The sequence below is a fragment of the Lissotriton helveticus genome, chromosome 6 (genome assembly GCF_964261635.1).
Source record: "Lissotriton helveticus chromosome 6, aLisHel1.1, whole genome shotgun sequence".
Classification (NCBI taxonomy): domain Eukaryota; kingdom Metazoa; phylum Chordata; class Amphibia; order Caudata; family Salamandridae; genus Lissotriton; species Lissotriton helveticus.
The window spans coordinates 1231885821-1231905645 of record NC_136067.1 but is presented as its reverse complement, the minus strand read 5'-3'; the positions used below and the strand labels follow the sequence as shown (position 1 = coordinate 1231905645).

The window sequence follows — 19825 nt, the reverse complement described above, 5'->3', positions numbered from 1 at the left end:
AGAGAGAAGGTGAGTTTCCTGTAACAGACACACGTCGCCCTCCGCATTCTCCAGGAGGGAGAGGATGGGCGAGTGCTTAACAGGGCTATTTAAACCCCGAACGTTCAGGCTCACAATCTTTAGCTATCTACCCATAACCCCCACTAGTAAGGGAAGAGCCCATGCTGAACCTAATGCCAATAGCGCTGAGGGGGCAAGGGAGCATCATCTGTGTGTGTGATTCTCGCCTGACCTGGAGAACTGATGCAGAGCCCCCAAAAAACCCCATTCCATAACCAAACCCCAGAACCCAAACCCAACCCAAAAATCCACAAAAAGGAAAAAGATGCAACAGTTGCATGTCGTGACTACAGTCTGTCGTGTAGATCCATTCAGTAGGGGGACGTGGTGCCCTCCTGAAACTCCACATGTTCCTGATACAGGACACGCCAACTCACAAGGACAATAACAATAGAACAAGGTCGACCTCAAAAAACTGCTGCCTGCCTCTGGTGCCATATATGAACCCCAGTCATAGGAACCTCAGGAGATCCCAGAGGTGTTGTTAGTAACACCACTGAGGTGACTGCCGCTTCCCTTTCCAACAAGCTTGCGGACATGTCTGGTTTCACCAGTGGTGGGGGCTTCCCCACGCGTTGCCATTCATTGGATTGTCCATGCCGTCTAGCAGGTGATCTGGCGCTCTCGGGCCCAGGAGCAGGCCGCTCTAGCCCCAAGAAGTCAAAGGCGGCATCCTGGGAGCGAATCTGATGTAGCCTGCCATTATGCTTGAAGATTAACCGAAATGGGTGGCCCCACGAGTAGGGGATGCTCTGCTCACGTAGATGATTAGTGATGGGTTTGAACTCCCTATGCTTAACGAGAGTGGAGGCCGCCAAGTCTTGAGAAAGGGCCGGCTGGTGACCCCGAAATTGCACGGGATTGAGGTCGCGGGCCTTCCTGAGGATCCTCTCCTTGAGCTGGAAATCATGGACACATACCAGTATATCTGGTGGTGGCGCCCGGGCACGATGCGGCAATCCAACCCGATGTACACAATCCATTTGGATTTCTAGTTCCTCCCCTTTGCCAATAATCAGCCGGAACAGCTCACCAACGTATTCACGGAGGTTGTCTCCCTCTCCCTTCTACGGAACCGCCCGGATTCTAATATTGTTCCGTCGGGATCGGTTCTCCAGATCCTCAGCATGAGCCTGCAGATCGAGGTTTTGCTCCGTGAGACGGAGGACATCCTGTTGAAGCTGGTGGACTTCATCTGCTGTGCCCAAATCATGACCCTCCAGCGTCGCCACTCGCTCGCCAATGGCATCGACAACCTGCCGCATCTCGCGCAAGTCCGAGGAGAGCTGAAAGCGTAGCTCTAAGATGTCTTCCTTTATGGTAGAAAATAAGTCCATCATAAACGCAGGTTGCGTTGACTTGGCCTCCGGCTGAGCGGCCGCTTGTCCTGATGCTTTCTGAAGCAAGTCCTTCAGGGGTAAGTCCCTCCTATTCCTGGACGACGACATTGCACCGCGGGCAAAGGCCGTCACGCAGAAGCACTGGAAGGGGGTATAGGGAAGATCTGCTCCCCAGGGACAATATTGCAGCCCGCTCACTCCGGAGTGCACATCTCAGGGCCAACTGAAGCCTCTCGCACTGCCTCACAACGCGGTCCCTATGACAGTCCTTATGAAGGAGGGGCCCAGAGTGCAGAAGCTGTATTTCAGCGAGGAGAGGGGGTCCCATCCGAAGACTCAATCACGCCAGTCACTCTTGAAGAGCTGGGGGGGAGGAGGCAACCCACTCCACGCCAACCCCCATGCTCAGGCAGACACAAGCCCTCAAATTCCTCCTGGAGCCTTGGCCTCACTCTGCACTCCCCCCGCAGCTCTCAATGCGGGCAAGTCTCAGATAAGCCTCAATGGCCCTCTCCCCAACAGCGTGCAAGCACGGCCTTGACCGCAAGGAGGAGACACCGCCCGGCCGACACGCGGGCCGAACCTGATCTCGACGCTCCTCAGAGTCTCCGAGCACCTGGCTCCACACTGCACGCTCGAAGCAGACCTCAGAGTACCAACATGGTGGCGGCTCCCCAGGCACCAGCTCCACCTGCACACTACCGCCGCTTTGTCACCTAAGGTGCTGCACCGATCACTGAGGCGCTGTTGCACGTGTGGTCCCAGAAGCCTCACACGGCCTTCGAGACGGGGGGGGGGGGGGCAGTCATCGCAATCCTGCCTCGTTGGACCCATCAGTCCGCTGCTCCGTGCCACATCCACACCAGGGGGGGGCGACCAGCGCTCTACGATATCGGGATTCTCCAGCCGCACAAACCATGGCAGGTTTCAAGCGTAGCCCAGTAATGCAGGATGTGGGGGAGTGAGACGCCGCCCGCCGACGCGTGGGCCAAGCTAGGGCCCTTCAACCTTTGCAGGTCACACACCCCCCTTCGCGACAGGGAAGGCCTATCGCTGCCAGCACACCTGAGGAAGGCCTCCTCAGCCCACAGGCCTCACCTGCAGGACCCCCATGTCAACTCAGCAGGCCGCCACACCATCAGTCACGGAGGGGAGGTCACCGATCACACCATTCACCAGCGCCGACTACGAGGTCCCCCGCTCCTCCACCCGCGGGGGTCTCCCTCCGTCTGCCGATTCGCAGACCAACCTCCCGGTCTCGTGCTAGCCGTCCCTCCACTCCTCACTTCGCCAAGCGTCGTCACCAGTGCCCGAGCAATGGCTCTCCTCTGCACCTAGGCGCGGGAGCTCACACCCGCCCTGCGGGTGTCTCAACTGCAGCTGCCGCACCCAGGCGAGTGCCCGGTTCGTCCCCACTGCTAAAGGCCTCTCCTCCAACTAGGCTGCGCACTCTCCACGTGGGCATGCCGCAGCACAGTGATAGGGCAGCCTCGCTGTGGGCCTCCGCTCCGTTTCTCTGCCACCGCTGCTCCTCTCCACACGCCTCTGGGCAATCAGGCTCCTCGCAGCCCCACCGACAAGTCAGTGGCCATGCCAGGCAAGCGGGGCCCCATGCGGTAGGAGGCAGTCCCCGTAACTCTCTCCCACCAGGCCTCAGCAACGCCGGGGCCAGGGCGCCTGGTACAGCCAACAGGCACACTGCAGCGGGAAAAGAGACACACCGCCGGCTTCAGGGCTGCATACAGAAGCAGAAAATCCCCATGGGCGGCGTGGATGGGCACCAGGTAGGGCGATATACAAGGCAAATGTTCAGGCGGCGCCGGAGGGACAGGAAAGCACGTCCTACTCTGCCGCCATATTGGCCACGCCCCCTCAGGGCTTTTATTTTTGTAATTTATTGACATGGGAGTCAGAAAATGATGGCAGGGTTTTGTTTGTGCTCTGCGAGGTAATGCTTGCACTTTCAGTAGTAGCTGGATTTACCTTTAGGCGCCCTCTGTCTAAAGATGGTGGCAACCAACCTTAAAGCGAAACAATTGGCTCTGTGCATCTACTTGGGACAGGACACTAAAAAATGTTTATAGATTGAGTAACGAGGCTTGTAATCACATGAACTTGAAAAGAGAGGGGGTACATTCGCAAACCCTTGTCTAAGAGTCGGAAGATAACCTTTCCAAGCTCTTCCCCTTTAAATAAGAACATGAGGCAGCTCTTACAAAAACACTTGCCCTTGCGGACTAGCGATCCAACAATTAACTCAGCTACTGCAATTTAAAAGCAAGTTTATTTCACCCGAAATGTGCCTGGTGCACTGAATTCAGCAAACAAGATTTTTATTGCATCGTCGTAAGGTGCCATGAAAGGAATTTTCAAATAAATAAGTTCTAATTAAAATGGTTTACCAATAAAACACACAGTGATAAGATAGGAACTAGGGCATGGATAGATGAATTTAGACACGAAAGGGGAGGTGCTTGGATTGGCTGGGAGGGTTTAACCAAGGACAGGAACGTGTGGCCGGCAGATTAATTCTGCGGTCCCACGTTGAAGGCAGGTCCATGCTGAGGTGGCTATTTGAAAAGAACATGCATTAAAATCAAATGCCCAGTCAGAACTACATTTGTCATCCTATACAGTCTTCTGCAGGTCCCAGGCAGTCTTCTATAGAAGTACTGTTCTGCCCAGCAGCTCTACCAGCTTCTTATGGCGATAAGGTGACTCACTTTCTCAGGACAACCTGCTTTCCTATGGCTGATGCTAGAGGTGTGCAGAGGTTTTTCCTTTGCCTAGGCAATGCCCTTTGACTGACATCGCTACTGATGTTGTGGCATTGTCACATAAAGAACATGCTCTTCCCATGTGTCTGGGTACTGGGAGGGTGATCTTTTGAATACACAGCTGTGCAAATCTTAGCTGCGAAGTAGCCATAAGTCATGTGTGACACCTTCAGCCAATCTTTGCCACTGTAAAAGACTGTGTTTTGCATTCTAGAACTTGTCTCTTTTTAATGTAAGTATGGGCTGAAAAAATCACAGCTTGCTAAGTACTGGTGGCTGAAAAGAACAGAACTGGCCGGCGGTATCGTACATGACATGAAGCTTCTTGGCAGCTCTGACCATTCTGACTGTGCTGGGTTTTCTGCGTTGGATAGGGTATGCAACATCATTTCCCAAAAGGAACGTGGGGGCTGCAAAAGAATCGAAATAAACGTCGAAGAGCAAGTAACTTTATCACAGTTTTTCATCTTGCATATAATTGTATTTATATAGGCCTACTACCTCTGACGAGGCGTCAAATCGCTTTTTCGGCGAGTAGCACGCTACTCCAGGGCCCATAAAGGATTAATGGGGAATTAGTATAGTGAAATATGAAAGTAATTTGAGTGGTGGATATGTTAGTTATTTGGATTGAGAATAATAGCGGAGTGATAGAAGAAGGGAAAAAGGTTTGTATTTATATAGCGCTTGCTACCTCTGATGAGGTGTTGAACTGCTGTTTCGGCAAATTTGTTATTTTTTTCAGTTCATCCCGCCTTAGAAGTCTAACTGGCGGCGGAAGAATAAATGTTACTCTTTTTAGTTTTAGCTTCATGAATACCCTTGTAGCAATTGTTCATTCGAGATAATTTGTATACACATGAAAGGAGCTAGGAAGAGGACACGTGGAATTGCCAACTTTGCGATTTGTTGGCAAAGAGATAAAAGTGCTTTTCAGGAACTGAGTTCCATTAATTTGCTGCCATAAAGCAGCATCTGGTCATTTCTTTCTGTTGTGAAAAAGAAATAATATTTTCACATAAAACATTTTAAGTGAAGTATTTCCTGCAACAGCGTGTGTGTTTTCACTATCCGTGCTCTGCAACATTTTAAATCCCATAAACCCTATGCCAAAGATGTATTTAATGTGATCAGTTGTGTGCAAGTAATTGCAGATAGGCAGATGAAAAAATGTAGCAACCCAGAAGAGTAAAAGGAAAGAACAACATTGTTTGAATAAATCTTGTTTTTCAGCTACCTTGTTGCAAAATGCTCACACGTGTTTAATCTTTTTTCAAATAAGAACACGTAAATAATTCAGATTGTCCACATCATAAAAAAATCGGCTGGAAGTAATTTTTAATTTTCCCTCTGAGTTCCATGGTTGCATTTGGTCCTCGGCATAGATGCAACGTGATGGACGGCATGTGTGAATCCTTCGAAAAGTTGAGACGTTTTGCTCAATAGAATGTTGTATTTTGTAATTTGGAGTTTTGCTTTGCTATTAGACGCAGATTATTTAAAATCATTGACTGCAAAGTGCTTTTGGCCTGAAACCCATATTAGATGACGTTGTAACACAACAGGAGGGAAGCAAACTGCAGGGGAGGGGCGGTCTCAGTTGGCACACATTATCAACAATAAATACTTTTATAAGCAAAATACGTATTTTATTTCTACCTTTTATAACGTGGTCGGGGTTATTCCTCATTTACTTGTGGCTGCATCCAGGGGATGCTTAGTAGTAGGCTGTACTTAAGAGTTCTCTTTTGACTTCTTTAGTAATTAGTGAAAAGTATCTACAGTGCCACAGCACCATTGGCAGTGAGTCCCCCATGGGCCTCAAAGGCGAAGTTCCAGTCCAGTCCAATCCACTCGGGCGGTATGGAAGCATTCAGTTGTGCAGCCAATGCTCTCTCTGTGAGCCTTCCAGAGTCCTGATCTTGTTCAGCACAGTGAGGCTGTACACCGTACATGCGGTAGACTCTCTCCTTAGAGCAGTGCTGCAGATTCTGTCCAGTGATTGGAGCTCCACCCATTTGGCAAACATGAAGTAAATCATATTTCTCTTCACAAGGGGGTTGGCGTGGGGGGGGGGGGGTGACTTGTTTAAAATCAATCCTTTGGTTCCTGACTGAAGCCCAAGCAAGGGGTGCAACGTCTCCAGCCGCATCCTGCGATCCGCTAGGAATCCGAGAGGTGCAGGTCTCCGTGTGCTGCAATTCTTCAGTCTGGGCAATGACCCAAAATCTTGGCCACAGTCGTTCTGGCAGCCCCTCCTGGCATACGGGTTTGCCACAGAACTCAGTCTCACACAGACTTTTCAGCCCTCACCAGGGCTGCCCCCTCCTGGCATACTGGTTACCAATACAGGCGGACAAGTCACAACGCTCCTGGTCCCTTCAGGCATACAGGGCACATCAACGAGGTGACGCAGGCCTAGCACTTCCCGCACGGTGCTCATTTCGTGGCTCAGACCACAGTGGCTGTCTCCTGACATACGGGGGTCACAAGACCATCCCTACCCACGAGCACTGACCCAGTCTGGGTGCAACCATTCTCCTCACATTTCGCTCAGGGAGTCCTCTCATTAGGGATCCCGTCTGGACCCTGCTCCCTTCAACGCACTTCTCTTCCTCACAGGGCACACTGGTCTTGCCGAGCAGGCTAATAGATGTGGTATTGTTAGCTAGAAAGCAGAGACCTTTAGGATTTCATGAGGTGCAGACCGCTCGTGGTTCCTTTCACTGTGTGGCTTCACTCTAGACTCTTTAGATTTGCAGTACTTGTATGAAAGACTCTATAGTACTGACACTTCTCCCTTGCTTCCCATAGCTTAGTAGAGTTTCTCTGAAGTTAGTATAGAGTAGGATAAGTTAGATTTTTTATCAGAGATACTAATGACTAGACCGGAGGATCGAATTCTCCCAAAAAATCTTCAGATTTTTCCCTCATTTTCTGTGTGGCAGCCACCAAGCTTTTAGTGTGCTTCCTATTGTTTAGAAATTCCACCAGGAGATTTGGATTCATTCTTGTAATATGCTTCTGAGCCTCCTCTATATCTGCTTGTTTCTGAGTCTGAAATAAAACCCTTTAACTTTCTTCTGCAGTCCTAGCCTTATTGTTTGACTAGTTTATTACACTGTTATTGCGATATGCAATGTATGTTTACTCCCTCATCTCTCATGCAACTAATAAAAGGTCCACCGACCAAGGAAAGAAACCACCAACAGGATTAGAGAGCTCTCACTTTCCAATAGCACTGCATCAGCAGAGACAGTGACGGGGTAGATTAGTTTAGAAAACATGTGTATTCTTCATCAGAAATACCTATGCTAAAATGGTATCGTAATTGTGTTTCTTTATTCTGAGACTGTCAATCAGGCCCTGAATGTCCACAGGCTCTCACCATAATAACAAATTAGGTGCACAACAATGTACCTATCGAGGGCAGAAACCCATTCCTGGTTTTTGAAATGTGAGATTTTGCTCTTAAATTGGAACTTCCATACCCAGAAATTGTGTAACTAAAAAAAATCAGAAATTCACTCCTTTCGAAGGAATAAACCTTGATGAAGTTCATGTCCAACGTTTTAAAAAAATACACTCAAATGAAGAAAATAAACTCAATTTTGCCTATTAATGAGTTTCATTTTGCCGATATTTTAGCCTTCCAGTACCGTTTTTTCGGATACAATTTTGTTTCTTCTCAGACGTGACACACTGTAATACCAAAAACAATATGTGCGTATATAGGTGTATGGATGCATGTATATATGTATGTATGTCTATGTGTGTGTGTTTGTGTGTGTGTGTATATATATATATCAGTATTTTAATTTTTTTTTATTTGGAATTTCAGTTTATTTTGCTGACCAACAGTGTAAAAGAGTTATACGGATACCACAAACATAATTATTTTGCATAATTGGTGACCATGATGCCTTGTTTCATTCGAATGTATGCATTTGCTTTATAGCAATTTCGTAAAAGTACATTGTGTGTGATCCTGTTCTTTGGTTTTGTTGTGGTGGCACTGATGGATGACGAATAGAAGCTGCATGCTTAATAAAATGTCCCTCTGACCAGCAGAAATGAACGTAACCTCTCAAATGTTTTTCACTCGATGATGTTTAATAGGTGTAATGTGAATGTACACTTGAATACCACCTCCTCTAAGACCATCCTCTTTTATCCCTTTAAGGAACTTGCTGCAGAGAAGGTGAAGGCCACTAGTGTTGAAACTAAGTTGAAAGAAGAACTTGTTACTCGTGAACAGGAGATCAATGCAGTACAGGCTCGCATGCAGGCCACATACCAGGACCATGTTAACGAGACACAGGAGCTGCAGGTCAAGGTATACTGTCAGTGTGATGCTCAGTCATTCATGGACACATTTTATCTAAATATTGTCCACTTTATTGTGAAAGATTGGAATTGTATAAAATGTTTTTCCCTTGTATCTCCTCGAGTCCTTAACCCTTCACCAGGTACACTAAACTGCATTGTTGGCATTATCAATTACAATTAATAGGCCCCTGTTCATGTCTGCTCTCACATTCAAGAAGGTTGTAACCATGTACATGTTTGTTTGTGAATCCTGTATCTTTTATGCACCTGGGTCATAAAGTAGGTTACATCATCTGTGTTTTTATTCTTTGTCTTTAACTTCCAAATATTGAACCTTTAAAAGAAACAGTTGGGCACTAGTCAAAAACTGATGTTTGTCCAAGAGATGTTTGTTAAAGCAATGTATAGAAGTACATTAGGAGCTTTAAACATGAAGGCATTGCAGGTCCATCAGCCCTAACAGTCCCCAATGCTAGTGAGGGTGCTACATTTTCTTATCAGCCTTTAAGACCAATAAATAGCAAATCGTTCCACGGCCTGTATTTGTAATGTGGATTACTCCAGAGGAGCGCCTTGTGTCTTCCTCTAGCAGTGGAACATTTGCTGCACTATACCATAGTTTTTAGAACTATTCAGCCTGAAGAATGGTGAAAGATGTATTCTGGTGCAACATGTTTGTTTCCTGCTGTAGTGTGCTAGTTTTTCTGATTTACATTACAGCTATTAAGAATTCACCTGTGTTTGTGTTACAAAGTGTGACACTGAGCTGTAATAGTGGTTGATGTGATTTGCCTGATGAGCAGAAGAGGAATTGTAGCCAACCACTTCCAAACACCCATTCTCATGTGACCAGTGGATGGTATAGCTCTACTTTTACTTTCCCAGGCCCTTCCTTCCGCACATATATTTAACCTACCTTTACTTTGCCTACTGAAGATTGAAACAACCTTTACATTGTCCCAGTTACTGTGTCCTACCTTTTCTTGTGTCCCCCTTACCATAAAACTAACAATTTCTTAAAATGTATTTAAAATTTTCCTACATTAAAATTTCATTTAATCAATACTTGCCCTTACAGTAACCCCACATTGAAGTACATTATGTTGTTATAAGTTAAAATAGTCACTTAACATATCTTAACCCAAACCCTTGCCCCACTACAAAATAAAATGAAATTATAGTATACATTAGTACCAATTATAATTCTTTCCTACCCACATTTATATCTTTTCAACACATTTGCAGAAATGAGAATCATATTTCAATCCTACTGCTAACAAAGCATCCGGAGAAGTTCAATTTCAATAATTAAGTTCAAAGTAAATTACTTTTTACTTGCATTCAATTAGTTCTTACTCTTGTCTTAAATTAAATTTAATTAAGATAAATGTAAACCATATTAAGACCCTAATGCTAAGCCGGGCTTCCTACTTAATTAACTACATTTCTTTTTAATGTTATTTTATTGAATTGTTGTAAAACAAAGTCTAGGCCTAACACTAACTATAAACATTAATGGTTTAGTTCAAATTAAACAACTGTGTTTGAACAATAAACATTAAGTAAACCTTCTCAATTACACTAATGCTATCCATAGGTGTATTACCTAACAAAAAATATACATTCATTTCAATTATATACCATCACCATAGTACTAAATTCTACACACCTTAAACATAATTTTTCTGATGCTTAGGTAAAGTAATGTTATAAATCAGTAAATGGTGACAAAGTAAAGATGCTCTAGAAGGCAAGTACATGTCAGACAAAATAAAAGCCAAAGTCCAACAGTGGACAGCAGGTACGCTGTACCAAGTGACTGTCAGTTTATGGTTTTACTCATAAAAAGCTAAAGCAATTTTATTTTTCAGAGCCCACAAAATTAATACCTCCCATCATCACTGGTCTATACAAAGGGGATGAACCTATCCAATGAAAAAGAAAAGAATACCAGAGGGTCTTTTGTGAAATAAAGTTTATGAATGTACTTTGGCCAACAGAAGAAGGACCCTTTCCACATTATTATTTATCTCATAGAAAGATATCATAACCATGCCTTGATAGCCAGGGTGTCCTGGGTAACAAACCAGGACACCATCAGGCTGCAGACTGAGAATTGTAAAAAAAGAAAAAAGGACAAGACCGCAGGCCTTTTCCATCTATGCACCCAGGAGCTCGACCAACATCTCCCTGTCCATCAGGATTGACCCAACACTGCTCCAGTTTAGGAGGGTTGAAGACTCTCTTCTTTATAGAACAAAGCACTACATTACAATGCATTAACGATCCTCAACCCACCTCTCTCTCTCTCTCTCTCTCACTCATTGACTTTATGCTTATGTTTGACCATATACAGCTCCACTGCTTTTAGTAAGGCTTGAGCTATATAAATACCACATACAAACCCAAACACACTCCCTCTTCTCTCTTCTCTCTCTCTTCTCTCTCTCTTCTCTCTCTCTTCTCTCTCTCTTCTCTCTCTCTTCTCTCTCTCTTCTTCTCTCTCTCTTCTTCTCTCTCTCTTCTTCTCTCTCTCTTCTTCTTCTCTCTCTCTTCTTCTTCTCTCTCTCTTCTTCTTCTCTCTCTTCTTCTTCTCTCTCTTCTTCTTCTCTCTCTTCTTCTTCTCTCTCTTCTTCTTCTTCTTCTCTCTCTTCTTCTCTCTCTTCTTCTCTCTCCCTCTTCCCCTCCCCCCTGGGCATTTTCTTGTTATGAAAACTTGCTGTAGTTCTGTGTGGTGAGCTTTAAGTATTACTGAAACATAAGCAGTGTGAACTGCCTATGGGTGCTCACAAACCTATAATTCAGAACGTGCAAACTATAGTGAGCACAAATCTATTTTGAAGAAGTAGAGGTGTCCCTTTTAAAACCAGGCAACCACCCAGAAGATGCATCTATACTAACCATGGTGATGCTGTATATGCCCTTAACAAAAGCTGTACGTCACTGCTGCTTAGCTATATGATTTTGTGAAGTTAAAAGTATTCCTATTTTCCACAGATAAGGTCTCTTCAAGAGCAGCTGGAAAATGGCCCGAATGCCCAACTCACTCGTCTGCAGCAAGAAAACTCAATCTTAAGGGATGCCTTGAACCAAGCGACAAGCCAAATGGAAAGCAAGTAAGAACATAAGGACATTTTAATCTCTAAAGGGTATCCCTCATTGATTGTAATTGTGGTTAATTATTTGTCAATGACTACTGCATCGTGTAATGAGGATTAAGTTCTAAATAACTGCACTTATCCGGCTCTGAAAATTGTAGTATAGCCGACTGTCCTGTTACAGGAGGTTGTCCAGATTAAAGCATGAGGAGCATACCCCCTATTTCCACACTGTCACTTTCCAGTTTGCCATGGTAACAAACTGCGAAAAGGGTGACTCTGAAAATGGTGAGGGACTGAATTAATTGAGAGGAAGTGAGTTCATCCTAGCATTTGAAAAAACCCTGTTGCTTCTAATGTATCTCAGGTCAACATATTCACTTTACTAGTGGCTTGATGTGACCCCTCAAAATGTATTTGTAATAAACTTCAATTTCCATTCTTTAATTATTGTACCTTAAAAGGGGACGCTTCCCTGGCAAGAGCGAGACTGTGGTGCAGTTTCTCTTAATAACTTGAAATACATTAGTCTAACTTGTATTGCTTTCTTGAATTTAAATACCATCATAACATAGATTGGTAGTGATTTATTTGAAAAAGCACAGAAATGTGCCATACTGAAATAAGTTAATAACTACTAGGTATTTTTCATGGATGGAACTGTATCTGGAACACTAATAAAATGACTCAGTGAAGGGAGTGGTCATTGCTGGTATTTTTTAACAACCTGCTTATTACGGGTCTGAATATCAGTAGATCTGGGCCATCCTTTAATTCTTCCTAGATTGAGAACGGGTATCAGCTGATTTGGCGAAAGTAACTCCTATTAAATACAGAGTGTGGATGGGTGCTGTTTTGTTTGTAGTGTGAACCTAACCAAAAAAGCAGTGGAGCACTGTACTGGGTCAAATGGAAGCATGAGGTCAACAAGTGATAAGAGGTAGCTAGTTATTGCTTTGTGATGTTGTGTTCTGTAAAGAGGTGTGTCTTCGGCTCTTTCCTAAATTGTAACCTTGTTAGGGCTGTCCTTATGGATGCAGGTATGTTGTTTCAGATGCTGAGTGCATAGACTGAAAAGGCCTGCTACCTTATATTTTCTTTTTTGCACTTAGTCTCCACTCTGGAGATGGTCCGCTTGCTGGAAAGATATACTGTGGGTCAGAACAGCAGTTCTGGAGCTGCTTTCTGGAAGAAACAAGTTCATGTCACTGAGCTGGGGTTCTACTGCTTTGTTTGTTGTTATTGGCAAATAACTGGGATTTGGTCTTGGTTGGAATGAGTTTCAGGTAGGCGCTGGACATCCAGGTCTAGATGAGGCTGTGCTGGGGCACTGTATGCCTGGAGAGAGTAGACTTTCAGATAGAGTTCTGCCCCATCAGCACATTAGTGAATGCAGATGCTGTTCTCTCTTAGGAGACCCCCAGGTGACTAGGTAAAGGTTGAAAATGATTGACGGTGTGTAATACTGGGGACTCCACTGGTGATGGGAATCTTTTGGGACCTGGAAGTGCCTATGTGAACAAACCTATGTTGATTAGAAACCTTGGAAAAGAACCATTGAAAGACATGGCCAGTGATACCAACTTTAGACTCCTGGGTGTGGATGAGGGTTAAAAATTTAATGGCATCTGAGAGGTCCTGCAATATAAGGAGGTAGGGGTTGTTGTCTTCTGTGGTCAGGAGGGAGCCCTCTACGCTTTCTTATGTAGCAGTCTCTGTGCTGTAATGTAACTTGAAGCCAGGTTGGTAGCCCTGTAGCAGATGGTTTGTACTGATGTGGTCTTGGAGCTGATTGTTATACTTCTTTTTCAGTGATCTTGCCGATGAAGGATATGTGAGTGATGGGCCAGTAGGCAAGGTTGTTGGGATGTAATACAGGTTTGTATAAGAGTGGGAGGGTCTGGCCTGTCTGCAGAGCTTCTGGGAGGATGCCTTGAGTGAGGAAGGCATGACAATGGTGATTGGGTGAGAGCACTCTCCCATGGAGCACTTTGATGAAGGACTAGGGTAAGGTGATATCTATATAGGAATAAGCTTCAAGTGAGTGACGATTGTCAATAATATCTCTGAGATAGGGCTTCCAAGGATGATCATTGTGGGATTTTACGAGAAGACATGGGTGTTGGAGGAGAAGCATGCTTGGTGTTGTCGAGGTATGGTTGGAATAGTGGGTCAGACGGGGGTTTGATTCAGAGCTTGATTGTCTTAAAATGTTCTGTTGGTGGCATGATTGATGGTGTTGACAGTACCTAGCTTTGGCTGATGTTGTGAGCATTATGTATGTTGTAAGAAATGAGTTCAGTATCGTGAGGTATTCAAGATTTCTGTTTTTCTTCCATTTTCTTTGGTCTCTGGATGGAGTGTTTATGCTCATTGAGGTCTTTAGAGTACCGGGCTGCTGATGGTTTTGACTCGCACATGAGTGAGTTTGTTGGAACATGGATGTTAACATAGCTTCCCCAATTGTTTTAGAAAGTTGTTTAGAAAGGTGTTGGTATTAGAAATGAAGTTGGCAGGCCAAGGTAAAGGTTCATATATTAGGTTGTTGATGGAGAAGTCTTTGTTGGATCTGAAAGTTTTGACTTCCCTATTGGACTGATCTCAGTTTGTTGTTAGGATGCCGAGCAGGGTGAGATGGAAAGGTCGTTGATCCAGTCCAACATGAGTGTTTTGCATTGACCTGCTGATGATGTTGAAAATACGAGGTCAGGGATGTGACCTTTAGAGACTGTTGACTGTGTGCTGTGCTGCACCCTGTTAAGTGCCTCAATAAGGCTGTGGAAGTTGCAAGTTCTTCTAACTCTTTCTGCGAAAACATTTTTGGAATGAAAAATATGTCCCACCTTTGTTGTCAAAGGCCGCTGTCGGTCTTACCCATTGAACAACACTTTTGTAAATGTGCCGCCCTCTAAATTCATTGCTGTGCTAAATGATGAAGAGGAAACTGGAGGATTGAACCCGGAGCCCTGAAAGAACTGTACCCAATGTATAAATTAAGGTATTTTTGAACTGTCAGAAACCCTTGAAATAGGTACCAGGAACCTCCATAGATGAATGTGGTTTAGACTTTGCTTCCCGTTTTGGAAGTAATTATTGTATTGTTTTATTAGTGTCATTTCCCTTTATATTCCTCCCTTAATCCTTATTTTATTTAATTGAGCCCAGATCAAGATTCCTACATGGTTGCCCCACCTTCTATTTTGGTCTCGGACTTGAAAGCCCAAATGTTTCAGTATTAAGCTTTCTCAGTCGCATATATAGTCACATATATAGCAACTTCAATTTTTTGTCATGGAAGTCATTAGGAGGCCCAAAATGGGAATGTAAAAATATTTGCGGCAACAAAAAAAATGCATTCATATTTGTAGGCTTTGAAGTATGACTTTTTTCCCACAAAGTTAATTGAAGTTCAGGCTGCAGAGCTCAATTCTGGATAAATTAGGAAGAGTTACATTATACTGTCATTGATGTCACAGACCACCTTGTAGAACTAGAGAGTTTTGCAGAAGCAATAGTAAAAACCAGGCATGTGAGCAATCCCTGTCCCCTACTGCAAACAAGCATTAGAAATGCAATAGGTCTCGCAGCATTAGAGTTAGTGCTTTTAGAATTGTTAATGGTTTTTTTTGTAAATCTTTAGCATGAGGTTGAGGGTGAGTGAGGGTGAGTGAGGGTGAGGGGTTGAGGGTGAGTGAGGGTGAGGCTGAGGGTGAGGGTGAGTGAGGGTGGGTGAGGGGTTGAGGGTGAGGGGTTGAGGGTGAGGGGTTGAGGGTGGGTGAGGGGTTGAGGGTGAGTGAGGGTGAGGGGTTGAGGGTGAGTGAGGGTGAGGGTGAGTGAGGGTGAGGGGTTGAGGGTGAATGAGGGTGAGGGAGGGTGAGGGGTTGAGGGTGAGGGGTTGAGGGTGAGTGGGGGTGAGTGAGGGTGACACAAAAGGTACGAGAAAAAGAACGACGACAGGCTGCTATGGTATTAGGCGCACATACATATAAGACCATGAGCACACAAAACACGCCCATTGTGGGAGAAGACGTGCAGTAACACTTCCAGCCCACATAACTAACAGCATGAAACCATGTGCTGCCTTGCAGCACACTGCTCAATGTCAATCTTTTATGTATGCGTCTACATGCGACTCAGTCATGATACCAAGAACGAAGGAACTTCAAAATTCTGATGTCACGATACTGTTCAAAATAGTATGAAGGCGAAAAGTTTGTTCAAATCTGCAATCATAGAACAGAGCACTCTAAATGTAAAATGCTGTTGCATGTTGTACACAACGCGTTTCTCACTTGCATCTACGTGAAATTTCAGTACACAACTCATCGAAGGTGTAGGGCACAGGCGAATCCCTTTAAAAACGCTGTATGTTCATTCTTAAACCAGTTCCGTAAAAAGACCGTAATACTGTGAGTGTGTCTGCTGTAAGACTTGGTGATATCAACATCTGTTCTCGAATGCGTTTCTCAATTAGAGTTACCAAAAATCGTAAAACAGACTCACCAAAGATGAAAGGTAGCGTGGGGTTCCTTTCAACACGATCTTTATTCATTGAGTAACACGCTCTGTAAAAAGACCGTAAATGCGATAAGTTTACCCGCACTAAAACTTGGAGATGCCTGCCGAGTTCCCAGTCAAGAGTAAGCACTTCTAGAATCCTCTACTCACCAGTCGAAAGCAGCCTGTGGTGTTGTCTCCTGAACACGAAAAACGCGAAAAGCACGGAAACGAAAATCCGCGGGTGACTGAATTTAATTAGCCTGTACCTCCTGAATGCGCTTCCTGCATGCGCATGAAAAGAGGACTAAGCTTATGCGCCATATTGAATGGGTAACTAGACCGTAATCTACGCTAAAAAGCGGTCCATATAAGAAAACTGCATACAGCCGAGACACAATTAAACAACTCAATGCAATGGTCTGAATGTAAAAAGAATCCAGCTAGAGGGTGCCCAGATCTCCACAACAAGGCGAAATGCTTATGAAATTCGGTGGTTTGAGCAGTTTAAAAAGTGCCTGGACTATCCGCTAGATACTGTGATTTAAATTCATAATGAAATGTAAACGTCAGGAACAATATACTCGTTGCTTATTTAAAAAGTTCCTGGAAGTTTGTGTGTTTGAATGCTAATTCATGAAGTGAACGGACGGAGGAGAGGGGAGGGGGGAGGAGAAATGCGACACGGCGGGAAGGGGAGGGCTTTGCATTGGACTTACCGGAGGACTTCGACTGCGAGGAAGACCGCTCACAAGACTGCTCAGCAAGTAGGGATGTGCAACCTTTTCCCCTTTCGACCTTCGTGTAATTTGAACTAATGCGGTTAGCACCCGCAAACTGAAGTTTACGCGCTTTCACGTTAAAAGTAGGAATTTCATGTCCCTCTGAATTTTGGTTTGAGAAAAAGATCACCAATATCGACCCACTTCCAACGTTGCAAGGAAAATGGTTTCAAAGTGTCTTTTAACATGTTTTTATTGGCGGAGCGGGGGTGTGGGAGAAGTGCGGCTGGCTGCCTGATGGAGTGGAGAGCGGGCGGGCAGAGAGAGTGAGGGGGCGGAGCGGGGGTGTGGGAGGATTGCGGGAACAGACGGGAGGGGAGGAGAGTAGGAGGAGGAGTAGGGGAGGCACGGCCTAGCGGCCGTGCAATCAAGAAGTGAGGGGGCGGGAGAGTAGGCAAGGCAGGCGGCTGGGGCCATGTGCACGCGCTTTTAAGCTCAATGCGCATGCGCATTGAGCTTAAAAGTCACGGGCACTGCAAGGAATCGCCACGATTCCTTGCAAGTTAGATAAAGAGTCGATGAGCCCCTATAGTCTCGCTTGCTCGATGCGCATGCGCATCGACAGGCGAGACCTAAAAATGAGAGCACTTTTTGGCAATGTTTCAGGTAGAGTATAAGTTCTTGGGGCGTCTGACCATCGCAAATGCAATGTACTGCTGATTGATAATGTTTTTAAAGTTTGCTAATGGGTATCAAACTTAGTTTTCCTATAATTTCTTTTGTGGTGAATGGAACTTTTTGATGGCTGTCCTCAGCACAATTTCCCAACTTGGCATATTGTCATCGCATTGTGATGATGCAGTGAATCAAAAATCATTGTGTTTTACTTGTTGTCGTATATTGGATTTACAACTTACAAGTTTCACTTGACTATTTTCAGGCAGAATGCTGAATTGGCCAAGCTGCGACAAGAATGCAGTAAGTTAACCAAGGAATTATACGATAAAGCTGAGATCTTACAAAAGGAGGAGCAACAGAGGAAAAGCCTGGACATCAAGGTGGCTGCTTTTGAGAAACAAGTCACCCAGCTACAGGTCAGTGTGCCTATCCAGTCTCGGGCAACTACTCCCATTTATTTCTGCTTATGTTTAGACTTGCAATTTACATAGCTTTCTAAATTGTCATTGAATGGGGGTTAACATGTTGTGGAGTACACTTTTGCATAGCTTAGTCTTATAGCTGTTTAACATTTGAAACAAATCTAAAAGAAGACTTAAAAACGGATAACTGAAAATCGAAAACCACTGCTTTCTTAATTTCTTCTATGCTTTTTCCGTATAATTCTAGTGGTTTGTAGGCTGGTTAGGGAGATTATAACCTACTGATCTTGGTTTCCTCTTGGTAAAATTGCACCTGCCAGCCAAACCAGATATCTAGTCAGTGCCACCAAGGGTTGCTTCTGGCATTTCAGAATTCACCTCATGTTTGGTTTTCCCGTTGAACTTTTTCCATTAAGGGTGTGCCAAATGCAAGGATTTCAGAGTTGCTGGTGAGTGCCCTCACTGTGTCATGTTCCTAAAAGGGATGCTTTGGCACTCAAGAAATCTTATATTTTCTTTTATCAACCGGCTTGAATCTTTCACTGTTGTAAAATGCAAAGGTGTTTAGGTTTTTAATACCTTTTTAAACTACTAGAATTGGGAGGGTCAATTTTACAGGCAAGTTGTAATTTTGGTTTAATGAGTTTAACCTGATTTTTTTGCTTTGATGGGGCCAGTGTGATACCACGATGGTAATAGTATGACTTCCATGTAAATAATGTATTTCTCGTTATTTCTTTGGGTCGGCGGTTATCGTTTTCCAATCTACTGTATGGCTATTTCCTACTGGGTGGGCAACTAGGCCAGATGTTGCACTCCATCAAACTACCACCAGAGGTGCTAAAAGACTATTGTCTTTTCAAATGTCACAGTGCTAATGCATGGATGTAGACAGCAAACCCTCTTGGTATGCTGTGTAACAGAACAATGACTGCTTTGTCATTTGATACATGGAGGAGTGGTTAGGGTAATGGAGGCAAGTCTAATTACTCGAGACACACACCCTGCCTCTGAGAACTTTATAGCTTTACTAAGTACTATGCTAAAAGTATACACTTTGCATATAGTAAGTGTAACCATCATTCTGCGCTGACCACTAAGTTTTTATTTTTTACGTTTGTTGAAGTTGCTTTGCATATGTTGGGGTGTTTATCTATGCCCATTGGCCCAATAGGTCTGTTGGCTGACCGTAATGGTCTGTGTCAGGGTCAAGACAGAAGCTGACCAGGCTACTGTATTTTGACTCTGAGACAGAGCTGTACATTCCACACATTTCTCTGGTAACAACAATCTCTACCATGAAAGGTACCAAGCATGCATTCCACACATTATCTTAGTGAAGTTTACGAAAGTCTCCAAAAGTACAAAAAACAACCTTGAACATGAATAGCCTTACATATATGTTAAGATTCCCATAAAGTTAAAAAACAAAAGGGCACAATTTACATTCAGCTTTCTTTCCCTCCCCTCTTTGTTTGCTGTTCTTGAAGTCCTCTCAAAAAGAAACAGAGGATATCTTACAGAAAAGACTGGAGGAAGTTAGCGAAGAACTGCGCAGATCACAAAACACCTACACAAATCTGCAGATGGAAACAGAAAAATCCAAAGGTGAACAGCAAACCTTTATTGGTAAGCATGGCTCTACTTCATATTAAGGTGACACTATAGTTGTTTCAAGTGCTAGTCATCTTTTTAAGTTCTCCTAATTTTCTGGACGGCATCCAAATTAAAGCTCATCTGCCCAAGCCTGAAAGTAAGACCTGGACCGACTCAGAAGGTGGGTGGATTTCCTAGTGGAGTATGGAATGAAAAAGCAATGTTGTGTATTCTGTCGAACCTAGTTGTTTTTTTGTCTTTCCCCATTGCCACCCATTCACTGTCCTGATCAGCAGAAAATTTACT

At 44.3% G+C, this 19825-nt stretch overlaps 1 protein-coding gene across 6 annotated transcripts in view; it reads left to right on the top strand.

Moving 5' to 3' along the window:
• RRBP1 (ribosome binding protein 1) overlaps positions 1–19825 on the top strand; it is a 292620-nt gene that overhangs the window by 118565 nt on the left and 154230 nt on the right. For all 6 annotated transcript variants that reach the window (XM_078648944.1, XM_078648942.1, XM_078648940.1 and 3 more), the window contains exons 5-8: positions 8361–8513; positions 11504–11622; positions 17764–17917; positions 19414–19552. In XM_078648944.1, coding sequence (XP_078505070.1) covers positions 8361–8513; positions 11504–11622; positions 17764–17917; positions 19414–19552 — 565 coding nt within the window. The remainder of the gene's footprint in view (positions 1–8360; positions 8514–11503; positions 11623–17763; positions 17918–19413; positions 19553–19825) is intronic.